General features: G+C 39.6%; 1 protein-coding gene across 2 annotated transcripts in view; it reads right to left on the reverse strand.

Moving 5' to 3' along the window:
- Positions 1-21,384, reverse strand: part of CACNA1B (calcium voltage-gated channel subunit alpha1 B) — a 470,294-nt gene that overhangs the window by 116,173 nt on the left and 332,737 nt on the right. For both annotated transcript variants that reach the window (XM_090021362.1, XM_090021361.1), the window contains 3 exons: positions 20,164-20,270; positions 13,312-13,374; positions 2,463-3,284 (listed from right to left, as the gene is read on the reverse strand). In XM_090021362.1, coding sequence (XP_089877488.1) covers positions 2,463-3,284; positions 13,312-13,374; positions 20,164-20,270 — 992 coding nt within the window. The remainder of the gene's footprint in view (positions 1-2,462; positions 3,285-13,311; positions 13,375-20,163; positions 20,271-21,384) is intronic.

Below are 21,384 nucleotides of genomic sequence, written 5' to 3' on the forward strand. Positions count from 1 at the left end.
AACAGGATGGGGCTGCAGAAACTTTTTTTTAGTGAAAGTTAGGCAGAACACTTAGATTCCCACTACTTTAATTGTTGACTAAATATCAGGCAGAAAGGGATTGTGTTTTAATGTCTGACTTCTTATGCAGCTTTATTCACTCAGTACTACATTGTCGTAGAGGCATTACACATGAAAATGCTTTCCAATAAGCCCTGCTGATTTATTTGTCATATGCTCTAAGTGACTCTCAAATTAACTTTCAGAATTTAGGGATATTAAAAAAATCTCTAACCTGTTACAGTCAAGGATCAAGAGGATTTTAGGAGCCAAAATCTATATTTATTCCCAGGGAATGATAAAAATTAAGTATGTTCACCCTGGGGGGAGGAAGCAAGTTCAAGCCTCAGCCAGTCTATGGAAGTTTCCCCCCTTTCTCCTACTGGTGCTCCCTTATGTTGTTAATTAGCACCACAAGAGATGTTTGTGCCTGGGATATTTCTTGGGTTATTTCCAACATGTCAAAAACAGTTAGAGAGAAAAAGCTGAAGAAATGGTTAATGCTGAAACTGTAGCTACTGCCTTTGTAAAGAAGTCAGTGCCTGCAGAGATTTCTACTGCAAGCTCAAAACCACATGGGCTCCATAAGTGCTATAACATGTTTATATGGCAAACTGTGAAAGCTTGAGGGAGACATAAATGCCCAGCCAATCAATCACATGTCTTTTAATCCCTCTGTAAGGTACCCATAAAGACAATCTGAGATATCAGAATCTGATGGAGTCAAGATAATATGTATTTGCTGCTTACTCTCATATACTGAGCTTCAACTAAGTTAATTTACAAAGTTAAGTTAATTTATAAAGTACCATGAAAATGCACATCACTATCATGACAATGCAGTAAAATAAGACAGGGCATGAAGCCTGTCTGGATTCAACAGACATGTAAGGACAGATTCTGGCCACAGGTCACTAGGATAAATCAGAAGTTTTTACAGAAGGGAGATGGTAGAGATTACTTTGTATTTAAAGTACTACAATGGGGCAGCTATATATATATATATATATATACACACACTGAGGTTGCTCTGATGTGCTGTAATTATAGCACGTTGAGGCAGACTTGATTAACTGAATCTGCTGAAGCATGGTAATTATTGTGACCCAGCAGAATCCAGCGACACATGTATCAGCATCCCTGTGCTGAAAAATGGTGGTGTGGACGCTTTAACTAAAGGTCCCAACAACATTATGGGTCAGTGTAAGACCCAGGTACATTTCTAGTCCCTCTCTGCTCCCCTGGGGGAACACTGGAGGAATAAAAAAATGGAACCACAACTCCATCCCAGTGTGTACAGTCCTTCACTACACACTGGAGCAGGGGCAGGCAATTATTTCGGGTGGAAGGCCACTTACTGAGTTTTGGCAAGCCATCAAGGGCCGCATGACAAGCAGCCAGGGGCAGGTAGCTATTAATTTTCTAAATTTTTAGGGTCCCGCAGGCCAGACAGAATGGCCTTGCAGGCCACATCTGGCTCATGGGCTGCATTTTGCCCACCCCTGCACTGGAGAGATCTAGGAGATCTTACTACAATGGATGTGCAACTGCCAAGAAAAAAGCCTAGAAACTGGCACTCTGAATATGCCCATCCTTCTATGCACCCCATCAAATGACAATCTGGAAACCTAGTAGCACTCTAAGGGTTAAGTATAACTAGTATCCCATTCCTCAAGGATTGTGTTGGATTTTCACATTCTTTTAAAATATTTTCTTCCTCTGTCACCATTGAAGTGCAATAATTTGCAGGTACATAGTGAAGTACCTTGCTTGCCAGTCTCCAAGTATTTTGCAAACATTAACTAATCAGACCTCAGAAACTGTTTCTCCCTCTGTAAAATGGGAATAAATGATTCTGAAATCCGGAAATAAAACTTAAAATAAGTATTTTACTTAAAAGTAAAATACTTTTTAAGACCTACTTATAAATGATAAAAAGCCCTACAAAACCATAAGCTGGAAAACAAAAACAAAACTATCCCAATAACACTTACAATATAACATAAGAATAGTCCAAAACACAGTGAAAAGCTACTATGCTCAATTCATTCTGCTGTTGCAACCTTTGTTATGTGCATTGTATGGTGGTAAGTCTGCCAAGGAGCAGGGTCACAATAGTACTCTGGTAGGGAGCCTAGAGCCGCCTACTACAGGCAGGGACTGTGTGGGGCTGAATCAGGAGTATTTTGGCACAAGACATCTTTAAGACTGCATTGGCCAGTTAAGCTCACACCATATTTTAAAGCTGTTTTTCTTCAGTAATGTTTAGCTGACATTGCGACTGCCAATACGTGGGGATGGTACAGGGTATTTTAATGGTAACCACAGGGAACATTTAAAAGGCGAGGAAGTTCTTTGCTCAGATGTATTTGGGGATTTCCTCCCCGACAGGTGGCGCACCGACAAGAGCAGTGCTGACTTACTTTGGCTGATGGTTCCTATGATCCTTTTCCCCAACATCTCCTTCTTTTTCCCCGTTCTCCTTCTCCGCTGGGTCATAGGTTGACAGAGCTCTGTTCCGGATTCTGTGCCGTCTGTGAGGCTCTTCCCCATTCTCTCCTTTTGAGCCTGGATCTCCTTCTCGATTCCCCGATCTTGACCCTCCTCGGTGACGTGAACGCCGCTCCGTTCTGGCACCATTGATTGTTCCGTTGCCTTCCTTGCCTTGCCGCTCAGCTGAGTGCCGGTGAGTCCGATGCCTCCGGTGCTCCTTCTCAGCCCCTTCCTCCACTGACCCACGGCGATGATGCCTCTTCCCCCCCTCCTGGCCTCTGCTGCGCTCAATTTTCCCTTCCTTGCTACTCCCCTCCGCTTCTTTGCTGCGGCTCCTGTGTTGCCTCTGTCGTTCCTCTTTGTTGTTTGTGCCAGATTCCCCGTTCTCATCCTTGGTCATGTCGCTCTTCTCTTGCTCTCCTGTCTTGTCTTTCTCGCGATGCCGGTGATGTTTCCGTGGAGCTTCTGCACACTCGGCAGAGATGGTCTTGGTCTGCTCAATCTCCTGAACATCTCCAGGGCTCAGCTTATTGACATTGTTCCGACCTTCAGTCCTTGGCTCTACCACCAGAGGCCGATCCAAATGAGTTTTCATGTCTGGTCGGATGTGTAGGGTGGTGGCATAGCGCACCCGCTCCTCTGGGTCGAGCTCATTGTACAGTGCCTCGCAGCTGGCTCGGAAATTGTGCATTCGGATCTGGCTGGTCCTCTGTTCCCAAACAGACTTGGATTTGGAGGAGTTCTGCTGCTTGCTGCAGAACAGAGGAGGAAAAAACAAATATCAATAGCTAGTTAGGACCAGGTTTTACTCCACCTCTCTAAAATAAATTTAATAAAATGGAGATTTTTTCACCTGAAATAGGGAACTATAGGGTTGAGCCAAAGAAAACAGAGGAATGAGGATAAAATGACTGGCAGAAAAACACATGAGAAGATAAAGCCAGTGGGATACCCAGACTGCTGGTCCATCCCCACACATGAACAGCACTACTTAACAGAGCTTTTGTACTAATTTATTTATGTTCTAGTCATGTGTACAATTGCATAATTAAAACCACCGCTCATAAAAATCCTAAACAACAGTTATAACTTTCTAAGTAATCCAGACTTGCCCCTCTTCGCTAGGAAAAGCCTGGGTGAATGATTTCCTTAAATAATTCAACCTGAAGCTCAATAGATTTTGGTGGTGAAGAGGTAAGAAGTAAAATCCACGGATAAGAACCCTTCCCCAAATGCCCTGACACTATTACCCTCCTGTTTAAACTGGGAAAGGGTCACACAAGCATCTCAGACGAGTTGAACTGTCCCATCGGTGTATGGTTGTGTAAAGGCGTAAATGAAAAGGAAAAACAATTCAACACACCTGTTAGAAGTGACAGGAATCCGAAGAGTTACACGCATGCCCACAGATTTGATGACAGCTTCTTTACTGCTCCTCCCCCAGGCCCCTGAGACTTATCCCATTCTTCCCTCTTAAAAGTAAGAAAAGATCTGCTCCACTGACACTACCCTGGATGCCTTGGTTTTTAGCCACTTAAGGCACCATTTAAGATGTTAGCTTCTCATCGTGATATGCTAATAAGGATTCTGCCTAACCAACTAGACAAGGAGAAGTTTTTATTCCTATTGCTCTCTTTTCTTTAGAGACATCCTAAAATTGAGTCAAATTCTCATTTACATCAATGTAAAGCCAAGGTAACCTCACTGACTTCAAAGACTTTATTCTGGATGTACAAGAGTTTAAACAAGAACAGAGCTTATCCTAGGATTCTCCACACAAAAAAAACCCTCTCCCCTCCCCGCCCTTATGTATTACTCCATAACCTCTTCCTGTTTAGGGCACCAAGCTATCAGTCAGCCTAGTGAGTCCCGACAGGCAGATGAACCCCGAAAGGGGATGGTAAATCTGCAAGGTTTGCTCAACATTGGAAGAGGCAGTAGAGCCTGGAAAACAGACTCTTTAAAAAAAATAACAACATTTGTTCCAGTTTCCCTTAGTGACAGAAGAAACCAGCAGTGAGGTTATGCACACCGATTCAGATTGGCAGTATTTGTCATCCTTCTTGGGCCCGTTGGGAAGCAACATTCAGAGGATGTCATGTCATATCATAGGAACTGTCCAAAATGCTTTCTATTTTAGATATCTGCCATGTTCCTTCATTTTACTCAGGATGCTGTTGGCTGCTTTGCTAAAGAGGCCAAAATGTTCCTAAATGCTCACAAAGGATGGGAGGAGGGCATTCAAGCAGATGTAGAGGAATCTGATTTAAGTCCAAAATCAGAAATAACACACCTGTGTTCAAATACCAAGTCTCCTGTTCTCACAGCTGTCTACTATGTAGAGAGCACGGCCCAAGAGCTAATTTCAGATTAGCTTACTGCACTTTTTTAAAGCTTTTAAAGGGAACTAAAGGAAAGCATGGAAAGCCCACCCACTATTTTCACCACCTAAAATCCATGCAGTGCCTGTGTAAGCATTCCCCAGCTCCCAGAACTCGCCAGGGGGCTCATTCATCTGTGCTGCTCATCTAGAGGCATCTAGTACTGTTGGGAGCCTATAGACTGGGTTGTGATAGGGAAAAAGTCTCGCCCTTGAGGCTCAAGCTCAGGAAAATAAGGTCTGGTTGTGATTTGGGGTATGCTTGTACACAATCAGTTTTTCTTTACTGTGCACTAAACTTGCTCTTGCTTGGGTGATAATAGTTATCTTTTGAGGCCTGAGGAGCAAGGACTGCTTCTTCTGATAAAAAACTTCTTCTTCTGTCAGTTCTAGGCCATTGACCTACCAGTGCAGGAAGCATTTGCCCTGGAAACATCTGTATTACTTGTTTTTCACATGTTAAGACCACAAATTAGCCATTTAAAAATGCAATTCTCTCAAGGTGCAGTGCTCTATTGTTAATGGACTACAGATAAGTGAAAGCTGAAGCTGCTGCTAAGCGCACACACTACTGAGGGGGGCCTATAGGAGCACAGTAATTTGCATATTAATGAAGCCTATTTTGCAAAATTTGCTTCCTTAACACAGACAGCAAAATTACAGACTCACCAAGCTTTGCAGAATCTATAAATACTAACATCACAACACTAACAGTGACACTTTTAGCACAGGGTGACACTCCAAAAACAACAAAAAAAAGAGCTTTCCCAGCCACTAATAAGCCAAGGAGAAGGAGCAAGAGAATTAGTTTGCAGCGATGTTTGCAAGTAATGATTACACTTTTGTTAAATAAGAGGACAAAGAGATACAAACTGTAGTAAAGACAAAATCCACAGAATTAAAGCATGCCTTCAGCTAATTATCATATCCAAACTATCTAAGAACAACGAGAGCAATTCATGGTGTGCACAGTCTTGTCTGAAAAATGGAAGTAAAGCAATAGAACAGCTTGATCTTTCCAGAGACAATGTTTAGGGATTTTCAGAGTGAAAGCTGCAGCAACTGGAGGAAACATGTACTCTGCTTGTCCAATTAAATTTAGCTGACTCTTGTTTTCTACAAGTTCTCACAGTAACTGGAACACGAACACATTCAATAGCTTCTTCTCTGCTGCTGTAAATTCTTTGGAGCAAGGAGCTTTTGAACATACTCACCAGCATTATTAATGGTATCACAAGGGCATCACTTAAGGGAAAACAGTATTATTTAACTACATGTATAGGAGGGGACAGTTCATGTGTGCTGCACACAAAAAATTTAGAAGAGATTGGAGAAATGCAGCTACAATGAGATTATTCTCTATAATGCATTCCCCACTTTTCTACCAAGTTCAATTTTAAATTACTCAAAGGTAACAAGGCAACCATAAATCTCTTTAGAATACTAAATATGGCACATAGCAGCACAGTACAATATTTCTGTGTCAGGTCTGAAGTGAGTGTAAATCCTTTATAATAGGGCATACAACCATAAGCCTTTGGATTGTATGCCTTTTGTTGGTGCTGTTGATTTCATTCTTTAAACCATGGCTCTCTTTGTTGATCATTCTTCATATATCTTTGCAGAAAAGTATCCACCTCCTTTCCAGAGCTCCAGGATGGATAGTTTGGTTCTCAAAATATTCTGTCCTGAAGACTACCAAGAAAAGTTATGCTGACCACCTCTAATCCATGGCCCATAATCTGTTGCTGGTGTGTGCTAGGGAGAACATCATCTATGTACTCTTGAGTTTAATTTCTCTTAGGAAAAAAAAAGGAAGAAAGAAACAAGAAAAAATGTTTTCTCCCTGTTGCCTACCTACACAACAGTTGAAATTCTTCTCAGGCCTGACATATCAAGGTAGATATTGATACTATTGCTTGGGATAAGACACTTAACACACCAGATAATAAACCAATGCATAAATGTTGTATTGCTCAGCTTTATTATATACACAACTTACTTCTCTATGAGACTGATGCAGTGTAAGGCTAGAAGGGACCTCAAGAGATCATCTAGTCCATCCAGGGAATTAAACCTGCAACCTTGGTTTATCACCACCATGCTCCAGGCTAACCAACTGAGGTAAATGGCCATTTAAGACAAATAGCGTACTGATAGGATTTTTTAGTACACTGGTTTCCTAACTAGAGAATCTGTATTTTCTCATTAAAAAACTATAAATCTTATAAATAAAACCTTAACTAATCAGCCTAGATTAGTCAAGAAAATAGTGTGCATTTTTGAGTAAATTTAAGTATAAACAACTTCTTCATCAGCTAGGGAATTTTAATCAGGCTAATTTAGAACACTTCATCTAAATATTCACACATTACTTTCCAAAACTATTTTAATATATTGTATAAATAAAAACTTTAAAAATATGCTCTCAAGTCTTTAGGATTTTCATTTAAATAAAGACAAAATAAATGCTGAGGAAGGAGTTCAGAATTTGATCCAATATATATCAGACTCTAGCTATGGTAGTTAACTATTTTCTGACTGGAGCTGGTCTGGAATTTTTTTGTTGAAGCATTGTTTGCAACATAAAATGCTATGCCCACACAACTGAAATTAAAATGATTTTCTGATTTAGATTTTGCTGCAGACTTCAAGTTGTATTAGGAAAAAACTAATTAGCTTTGCTAGGCCTGACCTAACTAATGCATTGTGCTTAGTCAAAGCAAACTATAATACCTTGTTTCAGGACAGTCAGATATGAATCTGTTTCAGATTTTGACCTACTTCTTGAGAGCTTTGGTTGGGTATTTTATATGCCCATGTTCTCATCTATGGACAGGACTACTTGATTAAATTTTTTCTCCTGTGACATACGGTAGTCTCCCAGATGGTTAAACCATCACGTTGCATCATGGAGCACCATTAGCATGCATCATCACGTGAGATGTAATGTGGCTATTATCATAATAGAATGATAGCTTCTCAAATAATGGCATATCTCTTCTGTGAAAAATTGTGATACTTTAACTTTTTGTTACAGTTGGAAAAAAAAAAATCAAAAAATCTCCCATATACAACGCATACCTTTTTTCTAAAAAGCCCTCAGCTATTGGAAACTGTGAAGTGCATTATATGCAAGAAATATGATGAAAGCAGTTTCTGCCACTTACTAGATGAAACCAAAAAAGTAACACCTGCAGCAATCCACAGGGAGAAGAACAATGAGTGGGCTCAGCTCCCTAGCTGCTGCTACTCAGTTATTTATTAGAAGGAAGGATTTTTTTTCTCTCTCTGCATTTCAAAACAAGGTGTGTATTATATTCTGGGGTACCTGTTTTCAAGAAAATATGGTATTTTTACACTCTGTAATAAGCTGGACTATGGAAATTCTAACTTTTGACCAACTTCAATTCTAATAGAATATTTGTTCAAAATAGAAGCACAACATTTGGGTGCTTATTACTGGATTATGAAATGGCTTTATATTTGTAACTGATTTCAACTTCCCAGATCAATAAGATGCAATAAAATTGGCAGTCTAACTTTTTATTATGATTATTCTCATATAGAAATTCCATTTCCAGCTCATTTGTTTTGAAAAAATAAAAAAAGGACTATGATTGTAGTGCTGGTGAAAGTTATCAACTTTGCTGATATTTCTGGAAGCTGGAGACATCTATCTAAATACCAAATGCTGGCTCCCCTACACTGCCTTCCAACAGAGCTAAACCTGGCAACAAATGTGAGCACTTGTGCCAGTTTGATAGAGGATTTTCATAAAAGGTAGGTATTGTGATGAATCAGCTGAGCAGTAAGAGGTCAGCTGGGGTCACTCTGATGAATCTGTTAAATAGTGAATATTCTGCTGTGCTCTCTCCTGACTCCATCCAGGCAGAGAAAGACTCTGGGATAGCTGGAGGGTATTGAAGCAGCTTGTGCCTGGAGCAATTGGCTGAAAGGCATTTAATTCTTATATTACGGTCACTGGATGATTAGATGCAGCCAACTAATTTATTAGAACAAGGGCTGATATCCTGTAGTACTTCATTGTCCCACTGTGGGAGAAGATTAAAATAAAGACCTATGAGGCAATCCAATCCATCTCATATTGACACCTGTCTACTTGGAAAAGGAAACAAAGTGTTAATGCATTTCATGTAAGCTACTGAAGTGAACAGCCTTGTGCTGGTGATAGTTTTAGGTCACTGCAGAGCTGAGCTGTATATGACCTGGGAAACTAGAAAGGAAAACTCTGATAATTCTTTACCAATTCACTGAAATATCCCAGGGATTCTACTAGTAATACAGTCTTTTGCAATGCACATTTTTAGCACCTGAAACATCAAAAAGAATGGTGCCATCATCAATTTATTTACATCTCAGACAGCCAAAGAGGTAGTACAATCACTTGGTGCTGAAGCCTGAAGCTTTTACTCAAGCAAAAATTCTCTTGTAATCCATGGAAATTTAGTTTCAGTAAAAATTGCACAGTTTTTGAAGCCAATAAAATCACCAATCAGGCATACCACACCTTATTAGTTTATTAAACTGAATCCTTTGATTACACACTGGAAACTTTTAAAAGACTTTTACTTTTAGCAACTTCTAGTCTTGAGAAATTTCCAGAAAAATATTTAACTTCCATGGTATTACATGATGCCACTAGTTAACAGAACTTCTTTTAGACCTCAAGATTCTGGTACCAATGTTATGAACTGTGAACACTAATTATATATTTAGCAAAAAATTAGAAGGGTGAAAAATGCTGTTGCTTAGTTTGTTTTTTTTTAAACGAAATGCAAGTGTATTAAACCTGATTCAACAAAAACCTACATCTAGCTTAAACACATTGAACCATTAAGTACCTAGAAGTCCTCCTAAATCCAATCAAATGGCATTTCCTTCCAAATGAGTTGTTTTCTCTAAATTACTCATGCTATAACCTCAGTGAGACATTTCAACAATTCTGCAGTAATAGTACAGCCCAGACTGTGTTATGGCTTAGCTCCCAGTATGAACTCATAGCTTCTGATATAAGTACTGAGACAAGACACATTAGCACTGTGAAGCTAAGCCCCTTCTGTTATGAGAATGGAGATAAAACAGAAGACAGATTTTGAATCCACAGTGAAGTAAGTGGTGTGAATGAACAATGCTTTGGTGCAAACAAGGAAATAGGTTTCATAAGGGATATTTAAACTTTGCTATTTCCCTCCTAGATATTTACTCTTTTATGAGCTGGATGGATGATGCCACACTATGGTGTTAGGACTGTAAGCAGGGGAGTAACTGATCTAGGAAAACCAACATTTCTTTAAGTTGGTGGGAACTGCCTGCCGCCATGGACAGAATTTGTCCCATCATTCACAAAACAGTAGTGGCTATAATTTCCTGTATGGTCTTCCAACAGTGCTCCATTATCTACTGCACTGTGTACACATGGCTACCCTGTCTCTCTCTTTTAGATACTGTATGTATATAAATCCACTACAAAAGTGCCCTTTATCACTAGTACTGTCACATTTTCAAATGTGATGACTGCCACCCACCTCTGCCACTGACTTCACCAGAAGATGCAGGTGCTCAGCATCTTCAGAAAAATCTTATTTAGGTGTCTAACTATGTAGTTAAACATCTTATTTGACATGAACCTGGGTTATAAAATATAAAATGTTAGCACATTACATAAATAAAACCTGATCTCAGATTTTTCCACACACAAAAATAGTGAACCCTTTAACTATTCCAGTATAGTTATAGAGGTAAGACTCCCCATAGTGTGGCTGAAATTATTCTGGCATTAAAGTATCTATACCAATATCAAAAGTTCCTCAGGGAAGAGCAATAGACTACATCTGTTAAAGGCATCTTTATACTCATATAACTGCATTGATACTGCAGTGGTTGTTTTAATTTAAAAACCATATCTACCCAAATCCAAGGTGACTCTGAATTTAAGATGATCCCCCATAATTAGATTCTATGCATGGGAAATTTATAAATGTTAAAGGGGGGTGGGTTGTCTTGGAATCGAATAAATACAATATTTCAATAGAAACCAAAATCATCCTTATCCTCAACTGCTATGATAATATAAAGACTGTGTATAAGAGAACATATAATAAATAGAAATCGGGCTCTTAATGGGTTAGATCAAAGCGGGCACATCTACATGTGCACTGGACTATGCAGTTGTTACTGTGCAGTCCTTTAATATTTAAGCAAGTGCTAAAGCATTAAGTACTTAAGGAAGTACTAAATGACTGCACAATAACTGGCAGTCCCATTGTCACACTGTTATTTTTAGCTGCTACTGTGCAGTAGTGCTGGGGTCACAGTTTGTGCCCGGTCACACTATGTCACCATAGCGACAAGTTACAGCACAATAACTCATTGCTATGGCAATGTAGCATCTTGTATAGATGCACCCAGTGAATGCTATTGGTCTAACCTGAATACTAAACACAGTCAGTGGGTATGTCTACACTTTCATTAATGCCCCGCAGTTACTACTCATTAAATTTAGTACTTTGTTAACAAGTACTAAATTGATGTGCAGTAACTTGCAGTACTGCACAGTAGTGCCTGCACAGGAGTTTTTATTGACGCTTACTGCACAAGAGCCTACTACTACTGCACCGGAGCATATTAGCATGGTTTTTGTCCGGCATGCTACTGCACGCTGTGATTAGGCTACTGCACAGTTAGCATCTCAAGCAGACGTGCCCAGTGACAAGTGCCTATAGGATCAAATAAATTTGTTTGGTCAATCAAGCATTTTGCTCAGTGAAAGCTCTGTTAATACCTACCAAGAAAATGGTAACGTATACTTCTAGAGTAGCATAGCACTGCTTTGCTCCAGCCCATCCAATGACCCCTCACCTCATTCTCTGCCATCTGTTCCTTCTTCTATTCTAGTGTAAGGTATGTCAGAGAGATTTAGGAGATGGCAGAATCCTTTCCACCAACTTTGTGCCAATATAGTTTCTCCATACACGGAGCAAATTCTCCAGTGCCATATAAGTAAACACAGACCAGTCTACTCTAAGGCCAATTCTATACTACAAAGTGTTTGCTGGCATAACCATGCTGGTTAGAGTGCAAGGACATGTAATCTCTGACACAGCCACGCCTACTTGCATGGGCCTAGTGATACCCAGTACTTGTGTAACCAACTTTACTCAGGATTGGAGGAGGACTAGAATAAGCCATGTCAGCAAAAGTATAATTTTAGTGGCATAAGGTGAACCCACACTAACAGTACAGTATTTTAGTAAAATGCTACTTGTGTATGCAGCTGTCTTACAGGCATGGACCCCCAGGGAATCAGGAAGTGTGGGTACAGGACAGCTTCTTGTTTTCCAATTCCTCAGGTGCATCAAGCCCCGTAATAGTGCTTAAGAGGGTCTGGCCTAGCATGTTTAAACTGTACTTGTCTTCCCAAAAGCATAGAAGTAGAAAGAAAACATCAGTGATAAAATATAACTCAAAGCAGAGGCACTGGATGGATTAATGACAAGCACTGCTGCATGACTCAGTGGGGAACAAAGGCATTTTCTACAAACCTGCACCTGTGCTATAAAGGGACCCTGTGATTCACAATGAGGCTGATGGGATTTTTTTGTTGCAGGAGGGTGGAATGGTTGAAGGGCTCCCACTGTATTACTAATTTCTAAGATATAGCAAAATTGGCTGAATGCTTCATTTATACAATCCGATACTGTAGCATTAAACCCAAAGCCCGGAGACAGCTGAGGGCACATGACTGATTGATGCTCTTGTTATTACAAATTTCCCAAGGTTATTTATGCAAAGTGTTCAAATTTTGTCTTGTTCTGGCCCCGTTTCCAGAAGCTAGGTCCCTTTGAAGTTCTCCTCCTCCAGCTTTCTTTTTAAAGAGCACACTCACGGTAGGCCCCATTCTCTTATACGAACAAAAAGTGCAAACACTGGTGGAACATCAAAGCCATTAGCCCAGTGCGTAACGCTATAGGAAAAAAAATATAAAGTGAGAACAAGATTGGCCATAAAACAGTAGAAAGGAGGTGAAGAGAGTAAGAGGAAAAGGGAGGAAAAAATAAGATGAAAGGAAAGGACAAAGAATAAAGGAAAAAATAGAGAAATAAAAAGGGAAGGAGGTGGAAGAAATTCACATTCAATGTACAAAACACTACAGAGTTGCTCACGACCAAATCACAAATATTTTATGGCAATGTGGCACACCTTCCAGCCTTTCCACCATATCTTGGCCTGGAGGCTTTTCCAAAATGATGTGAATGACTTTTGAAAAAAAAGGGAAGGGTGAAGGCATCAGGAAGGTCAGGAATAGGGAGGTTTATAAATATATTGATATATATCATAAATCCATTTACTGAATATTGTAACAGAGAGCAACTCACGGTGAATTTACGCTGGAGACTGACGAGCTGCGAGATACAGTACCTCGAGTTTGCTTTACAAAACTGCACATGCAAAAAACAAAAAAACAAAAAAAAAAGTGAGAAAAAAAAGAAGAGAAGAGAAAGCATAAGAGACATCGGGAGGAGACTCATACAGGCTGTGTCCTATCGAATGCAGGTGGCCGCGTGCATCTTGGATGGAACCCAGGCAAGCTTCAGAAAGTGCAGAAGCCACAGAGACACCGTCTTCTAGTTAAAGGAAAACAACTGAAGAATCAAAGCGGAACCGAAAGAAAAATTAAAAAGGTGAACCAAAAGCCACAAGATGGTACCAAGACTTTATGCCTCATTATGCTGTACACCCACAGTGAAAGTTCTCTGAGGAAAGCCACCTTCAGGGCCCCGTGGCAAAGGCTTTTCCAGAGACAGGTAAAGATTGCATTTATGGAATACGCTGCAAAGATTTATTCCAAACTGAGGATGCAAACCTACTAATGCTAACTCAGATCACTGCGACACTAGTGAAAAATGGCTCAGCCCAGAGAACATGCCAGCTGCCTGGGCAACCAGGGAAATACGGTCCGTCTCAAACAAGAGTTTATCTTTCTGTTGAAGAAATAGCTTGAGCATTTAAAAGGAGCTTATTTTGATCTGCACTTCATTTGGCAGATTCCCCTCCATTCAACACTTGTGATTGCATAGCATGCCTCTACAGAGAGAGGGAATTCTAAATGCAGAAACCGCTGAACTTAACAGAGATGATGGGGCTTGTGCTTCTTAAGGCAGGAAGTTAACAGACACTTTGGTTCTCATTTTATATACATATATATGTTAAATATTGGTCCTATAAAGCCCCAAAGTCCTATCATGTTGTCTTTGAGGAGGAGATGGGCAGTGTACAGCAGAATGATCAGGTGGAATTTTAAATATATATGTTCCAAAAATAGGATATTAATAAGCAGAATATTATAACAGTAAAGTAGTACAAGGCAGAGGATATATATGAATGCTACATCACAGGGGCTCAGATGACCCATGTGCCAGATCAATCATTAAAGATACTTCTTTAGTTTTGCTTAGAATAGCTAAACTTAAAGAACAGTTTTATAAAGTTATCTTGCATTGACTTCCAATTACTGTGCAACATCCTGCCCTGAAACAAATGAAGTATTTAACCTGTTGGTGATGAAACATTCTCATGTTTCAAAAAGGAATTACTGTTTGAGAGGATCATCTCTGCTGGTGACTCCTTTCATTTTTTGATGCGTCTAGGTGCAGTATCCACAGGACGCTAAGTAAAGCCTGCAACCCAGGACACTAAAACTGCACGAATATCTTAACCATACATAATGAACAGCTCGAGTAAAATAGGTGGGGAAACTCAGGATGGAGCACAATATACTGATCTGGCTTAATTTACTGGCAATTCAGAGGGGGGAAAAAAGACCAGCACTGTGCAGAAGTGCCTGTGGAAGAACCAGAAGTTGAATTTTGCTTTTTATTTCTGAAAGCACATCTCAAAACCCCTTGACAATGTACTTAAATTTATCATGCTCATCATAGCCTCACTTGGTGCAGTCCAGGATGGAGATCCCTACTGCGATGCTGCAAAACATCCCTGCATTTGGCCAAACAACATTATGCAAGTTCTGCAGAAGTTCATGTTCATTTCTCTGGTATCATTACCGGAGTCCTTCTTGTTAAATACCAACCAACTAATATCATACTGATGCCACACAATATAAAACCACAAAGCAAAAACAGCCTGCTTTTTCAAACTGAAATAGAGGAGGTATTTGTCCTTTGCTTGGTGCTACTTACCAAAGAGACAAAGAGAGGCAAAGAAAGAAAGGACAAGAAAGATTTCTTTTTCATTGGGGAGGCTGTTTGCTTGTTCACAGTTAACCACAGCAAGGGCAAAAAGGCAAACTTATAGGAAGAGGTCACTAAAACCCACATACCAATACACTTACGGGGGAAAAAAGGAAGGTAAAACAGTGGCAAGCTAGCAAGATATAGAGAACACCTCTTCTAGTCTGTGGATCACCATGTACAATAGTTGTCATTTGCCAGGTGTTCAGACATATTTCTTGCAGGGTTCGACTGATGACCAACAGCCATGCCCAACAATGTTTATAGAACAGACCAAAGAATCCCAAAGACAAAAGGAAATATGAAATCTTTGAGACACACAATCCCTTGAGGAAACAAAATGACCCTCCCAGTCTTCAACCCCAAATCAGTACAAAAGGGACCGATAACTGTTGAGAATTTTGTGAAGACGACAAGGTGCTACTGTACTTGCTCTCCACTCTGCAGTCTCAAATATTTACTTGGCCATTTGAAATGAGTTGACAGCTCCTTTGTGTCAGAGCTATCAATATAGGAAGTATTATATACAATGGGAACAGGAGGTCTAAGCTAGGTGTGCAAATCATAGACAAAATGGCCTTGAATGACCATGTAAGTGACCAGCAAAAATCAGAAAGTGAGCCTTTATCTAAACACTGAATAAGAGTGAGTTGGGAACCACATGGATTTACTTTAAAAAGAGGTCAGTCAAGTGGTCAGTCATGTAGATAAATCCTAGTCAAGACTGAATGCATACAATGTGTGAACTGTCACCTTACCGTTTGCTAGTCTTACAGCCATCACAAGAGACGATTTCCTCCCCTATCTAAATCTTCCACTGGGAACCTACTGGACTATATGCTTATTAGACTCTGGGAGCCAGCTACAACTAAAAACCATTATCACTGTCAAACGAGGAAATTTACTAGCATGATAAGCACAACAATTTTTTTTTTTTTTTTTTACAAATAGTTCAACTACAAATTTGTAGTTTGTACAAATTTAGCATTTGATTTTTGCTGCTACAGGTGCTATTTTAAGACTTTTCCTAAGAAGAGTTTGAGACAGGTCACTGGAAAACACTCAAATAAACAAGTAAAAAGGTGATTTATTTTAAACATAAGTTCAGTACTGGTACTCTACGAACATGAGTGGTGAATAGGATTTGTGTAGAGGCCTTCAAATTCCTTTATAAATCATAACTTGCCCATCAGACCAGTCTACTGCACTGTGAAAGGTGCTTGTGTGTATTTCTATTTAAAGCAGCCCCTTTTGTACATGACATTGGTGCATCTCTGGCTGAAAAAGAGGAGGCAAAGGAGGAACTCAAAAGTGAGGAGTTTAGGACTGAAGTTTTATGAACAGTCAAACTCCTCGACCAAAAATTATATTTAAAAATAAGGTTTTTTACATCATAATATGAACAATTCTGATGCTATCAGCTTCCCTGGTGCCTTTCCTATAAGCATCTCACAGTACATCATGCATTCATTGACTACGTCACACTTAACAAGAATAATAATTAATCCTCCCTTCTTCCCCCATTTAGATGAGAAACATGGAATAGCTTGCCCTGACTTCTCCGGGTCATACCAGCAGAGCAGGGATCAAAACCCTAACTCCTAGCTCTCCATATCTTGTTCTAAATTGTAGTCAGCCTTACAATCAAATGGGAACTCCTGTACGTTGCACTTCCCCCTTGCCTCCACTGTCACCACCAAGGAAGCTGCACCAATGGCTTATTGATTAGGCCAATCTGTTAGTACAGTAACTCAGTTCAAAGGCTGAGCAATTTAAACGCTGTACAACACAGAGGGCCATAAAAGACAAAGCTGGATGTTTGAAACCGAACAAACTCAAACTCACCTCAAGAAACAATAAAGCAAGGAAAATGCTAAACAGAAAAAAAAAAAAATCACAAAACCAGAATGTAACAATGAGCTCAAACTAAAACGTAAAATAAAATAGAGATTAAATATTTTGTTTTAAAACAAACATTGCAACAGAAAAAAAATGTCCTGCAACAGCTTTGATCCTGAAAAAGAAAAAGCCTAGTCAGGATAGAGTTCACCAGGTGAAAAAGCAAAGCCTTAGCCAAAACAATCTATTTCTATTAGTCTCTTTTGCAGAGCATAAGTTAGACCACAGAAAGCAATGAACCGGGAACTGAAAAAATGTAGTAGCTTACTTCATTGCTTCTTCCAGTTACAGATTCAATATTATAAGAAAGCGCTTTCTCAGTCAGTTATAAGACAGATTATATCCTTACTTCACTGCAGTAATCAGTGCATTATTAAAACAGTTTCAAATTTCAGTAGTAAGACTTCACCATCCATCAACTGCAAATAATTCTTGGCTCATGCAGCATCCTATGCACCTGCAAAATTCTGAAGTATCAGTACACTGAAATCAGGCTGGCATACTAAATAAGTAACCTAAAATACACGACAATGAGCCTTTCTTAGAGCTTGCTGGTTGTTGGGGGGAGAGGGCAGGGGGGCTATATTCCACAGAAGAACAGAAGCACTTAAGACAGCCAAGTAACAGGTATATGGACAAGCGTATATGTTTCCACATGCAAGTGAAAGCATACTATATATACATATAGCAACAATGCACAAGGGCAGAAAACTTGGAGGCAGCACCACACATTACATTGCATATATTTAATTAGTAGCGTCAAAAGTGCAACTTGAATGAGGCATTGCTGAGATGAGTAAACAGGAGTGAGCAGGAAAGTATACAAGATTTTCTCCTTTATACTGTGCAAAATAACCACGGACAGGAGCAAAACAACAAGCACAGCATCCTACTCTTAAACACAGGGGAAGGGGAAAAAAGGAATCACTACTTTGCCAGGTCAGTTTTGCCATCTTTGTAAGTTCTCAGAACTCAAAAAAACAGTCTCTACATTAGTAATACCATTCAAGAGTCCCACTAAAAGGTGTGCAGAGAGGCATACTAACATCAACACTATCACTGAAAATGTTTAAATTACTCCAGAGACCAACTTACCTGAATGCTAGGAGCTGTGACACTGAGCCCTGCAATAGCCAAGATCCTTTGTAGAGATGAGCCCATGTCAGAAAGGGGGAGGGAAGGAAGGAACTGCAGGGACGGATTTACACCTCAACTCAGATGTTTGCTGAAAATCTGACCTACATCAAGCAACAATTTATCCGCACAGCGTACCCACCTCCTTACCATTAATCTTTCTGTATTTATGTTTACTTGTTTAACTCCTCAGCTTGTATTCTCCAAAACTGTCTCCTAAGCTAATGTCACTCATGCATACAGTCTTTTTTTTTTTTTTTTATAGTTGACTTGCAAATATCACTGGCTTCTATATTGCAGATATAGCTGCTTTAGAGACACACTGTTCATAGAAGATGACCTAAATGTTCAAACATGGCTTCCAGTATTCTACAATTTTCTACTGCTATTAAATATGAAAAAAAATATCTACTGCACCTTCAGCTGCATTCATTTGTAAGCCTAACTGCCTGATGGTACCTCCAAAACAGGCATGTAAGTGTCTGCCATTATGTCTACGCAGACAACATAAAAAGGAATCTTCAATTTAGTACTTACATTTAATTGTGGTCACAAAACTGGACCAGAGATATTGAAAACCAGATGAAAGCTCAATGAAACATTGTGGAATAAAATTATAGTAAGTAAGAAGGTGATATGAAATCTTGGACCCACTGAAGTAAATAGGATACGGGGCTTTTAAGTTATTCTTGAACACATATTCATTTTATGGATGCAAATAAGCATTGCACAAAAATGACAATAGTAATACAATAATTACCTTTGATGCATAATCCATTTCACTTTCTTTCACATTCAGTGAACCAGTTTCATTTGCTTTATTGCACGTGCTCACTAAAACAATGCAATTCTTCATTAAATACACACCAAGACCTCCTTTTAATTTACATTGAGGGAAATATATTAGGAAATAGAGTAGTCAAATAAGGCGCTAGATATTTTGGAATAAAACTGAGCAGGAAATTACTCTTAATAGGTTAAGTCTTCCCCAGCACTTGGAGCAGATTCGAGCTGCCCTTTTCTGATGACTGGAGACTGTCCAGAAATCTGTGCAGCTCTTAGCAAAAGGGTGGATAGTGTCTTTTTCACATTAACACTCTCAAACTTCCCTCATGGAATTTCATAAACTTCTCAAATGAATGTGTGCTCATAAGTATATTCAAGATGCCTAGATTTTCAAACACAGACCATAAGGAACATAAACACAATGTGCCCTTTACAAAAGGGAGTTCTTTGAAGTCCTTACTCTAGTAAAACTGCAACTGACCTCACAGATACGAGGACATCTATTTCCACCCACAGCTGTTAAGTTCCTTTATTTTAAAAGCTGGCCCCAAGAGTGAATTTTTCTTCCAAACTGGGATAACAAAATACATGTGTATGTATGCATAAACGTCTTTATTTGCAAGCTGATGCTTCTCAACATACACCAGGTGTGCATGAGTGTCTGTTTTCATATGCAAGTTCCCTGCTTTATGTTATGCTAATACTTTTGGGAGAGCAAGCAAAGAATGTGCATAGCTGATTTTGTGGCTACAGTTTAGGAGGCTGTCTTTACATTTTAATTCAGAAAGCACTGATTGCTGTAACTGAACTATATCATGTATATTACACACATATTTCCAGCTTTCAGCACTGAAAATCTTAAGTGAAATGTTAACAGTTCACCTGGTGAAGTCTTTCCTAAAGCAACGTAAAAACCCCCCTCAATAATGCATATTTTTCAGACAAAGACATTTCAAACAAAAATAATTTACAAAAAAAGCTAAATCACACACATGGTTAAGTAACTAACACCAAGTATTCAATTTAAAGCCCATTAGTCCTTTGTACTGTATGGCAGGGCTTACAAGTTGTATTAGGCACTGAAATAGAACAGACATGCATCGAGTCTGAAAAACAGAAACAAACTGATAATATTTCCCAAATAAATAAAATAACACTTACGCTGCTATGGAAATGTTAGCAGCAGATATGGGACTGACTTCTGCTACCTCCTTGGCCTTCTGAAGAGCAAGCTTTTGATTTGTAGCTTCTTCCATTTCCTCTTCATCCTGTTTCAAACATCAAGTCACATCCAGAATTATACCATTTATCATTTAGCCAATGCCCTGGGATAAAACCAGTGGAACTCTCCAATGGACACAACTGCCAAAGCCACATTTAACTAATAACAGTTAAAACATTGAAAAATTGCATTTGTTTGTTTGAAAATATATACTGCGTGATTTGATCTGACATGGGATATTTTGTGAGCAGGGCGCATGAGCTATACCTGTTTACAGTCATATTGGAAAGTTACGAGGCGTCTGAAAACTGCAGCTATCATGTAAAATGTGCAGGTGACTGCAGCTGTATTCATCTTTAATTTAGCGCCACAGTCTGTCAGAGGCTAGAAAACACAGAACGCAAGGTTTTATCTTGAACTGAAAGCCCTCTTGCCTTGGCCAAGATGGAACGCTGTGGGTGCTGACAGACATGCAGCTCCCCACTGTAACTCATGGTGCTTCACAGAAAGCACCATGAGTTACAATGACCACTCCACCCCACCCCTCTCCCAACCCAACAGAAGTCAGCTGTTTGGTGGAAGGTGGAGACACTTCAGAGATCAATTTCCACTTGGGAGCTGTGTCTGCCAGCTCCGGTGCTGTCTACAGGTTAGGCAGAGGGAGGGAGCTCCAGTCTGGGGTTTGCCCAGCCTGTGCCATACCACAACCCCCACCCTTAAGTGCAGGCTGGGCTTTGGATCACTGTCATCTGAACCCTCATTAAATGAGGGTGAATTTGTCTCATGATTGAGCATTTTTAAGAGTGCTCTTCAGCTGTGCACTTCTGTCAGGACACGGCTGTAAAGCGCTTTCAAGGGCTGATCACACGATGGATATCACTTCTCCCAGTGCCCTGTCTGTTACCTGTAATCTCTAAGAGCATCACCATTTATGTGTCATCACTATTGCCAGGCAACATGTAGCAGAGTGTGGAAAGAACGTATAAGAAATATAACACTGTAAATAAAAGGAGGCCATATTCCACTAATTATATGAAAAGTGATTTTTTTTGTACTGGAAGGCCTGATTCTGATCTCACTAATACCAGCCCGATACCCATATAACTCCACTATTTTCAGTTATATCATTTTAAATTTCCCCTTCTTAGTCATTAGATTTG

The sequence above is a fragment of the Crocodylus siamensis genome, chromosome 11 (assembly GCF_052110815.1).
Source record: "Crocodylus siamensis isolate JL-2025a chromosome 11, ASM5211081v1, whole genome shotgun sequence".
Lineage (NCBI taxonomy): Eukaryota > Metazoa > Chordata > Crocodylia > Crocodylidae > Crocodylus > Crocodylus siamensis.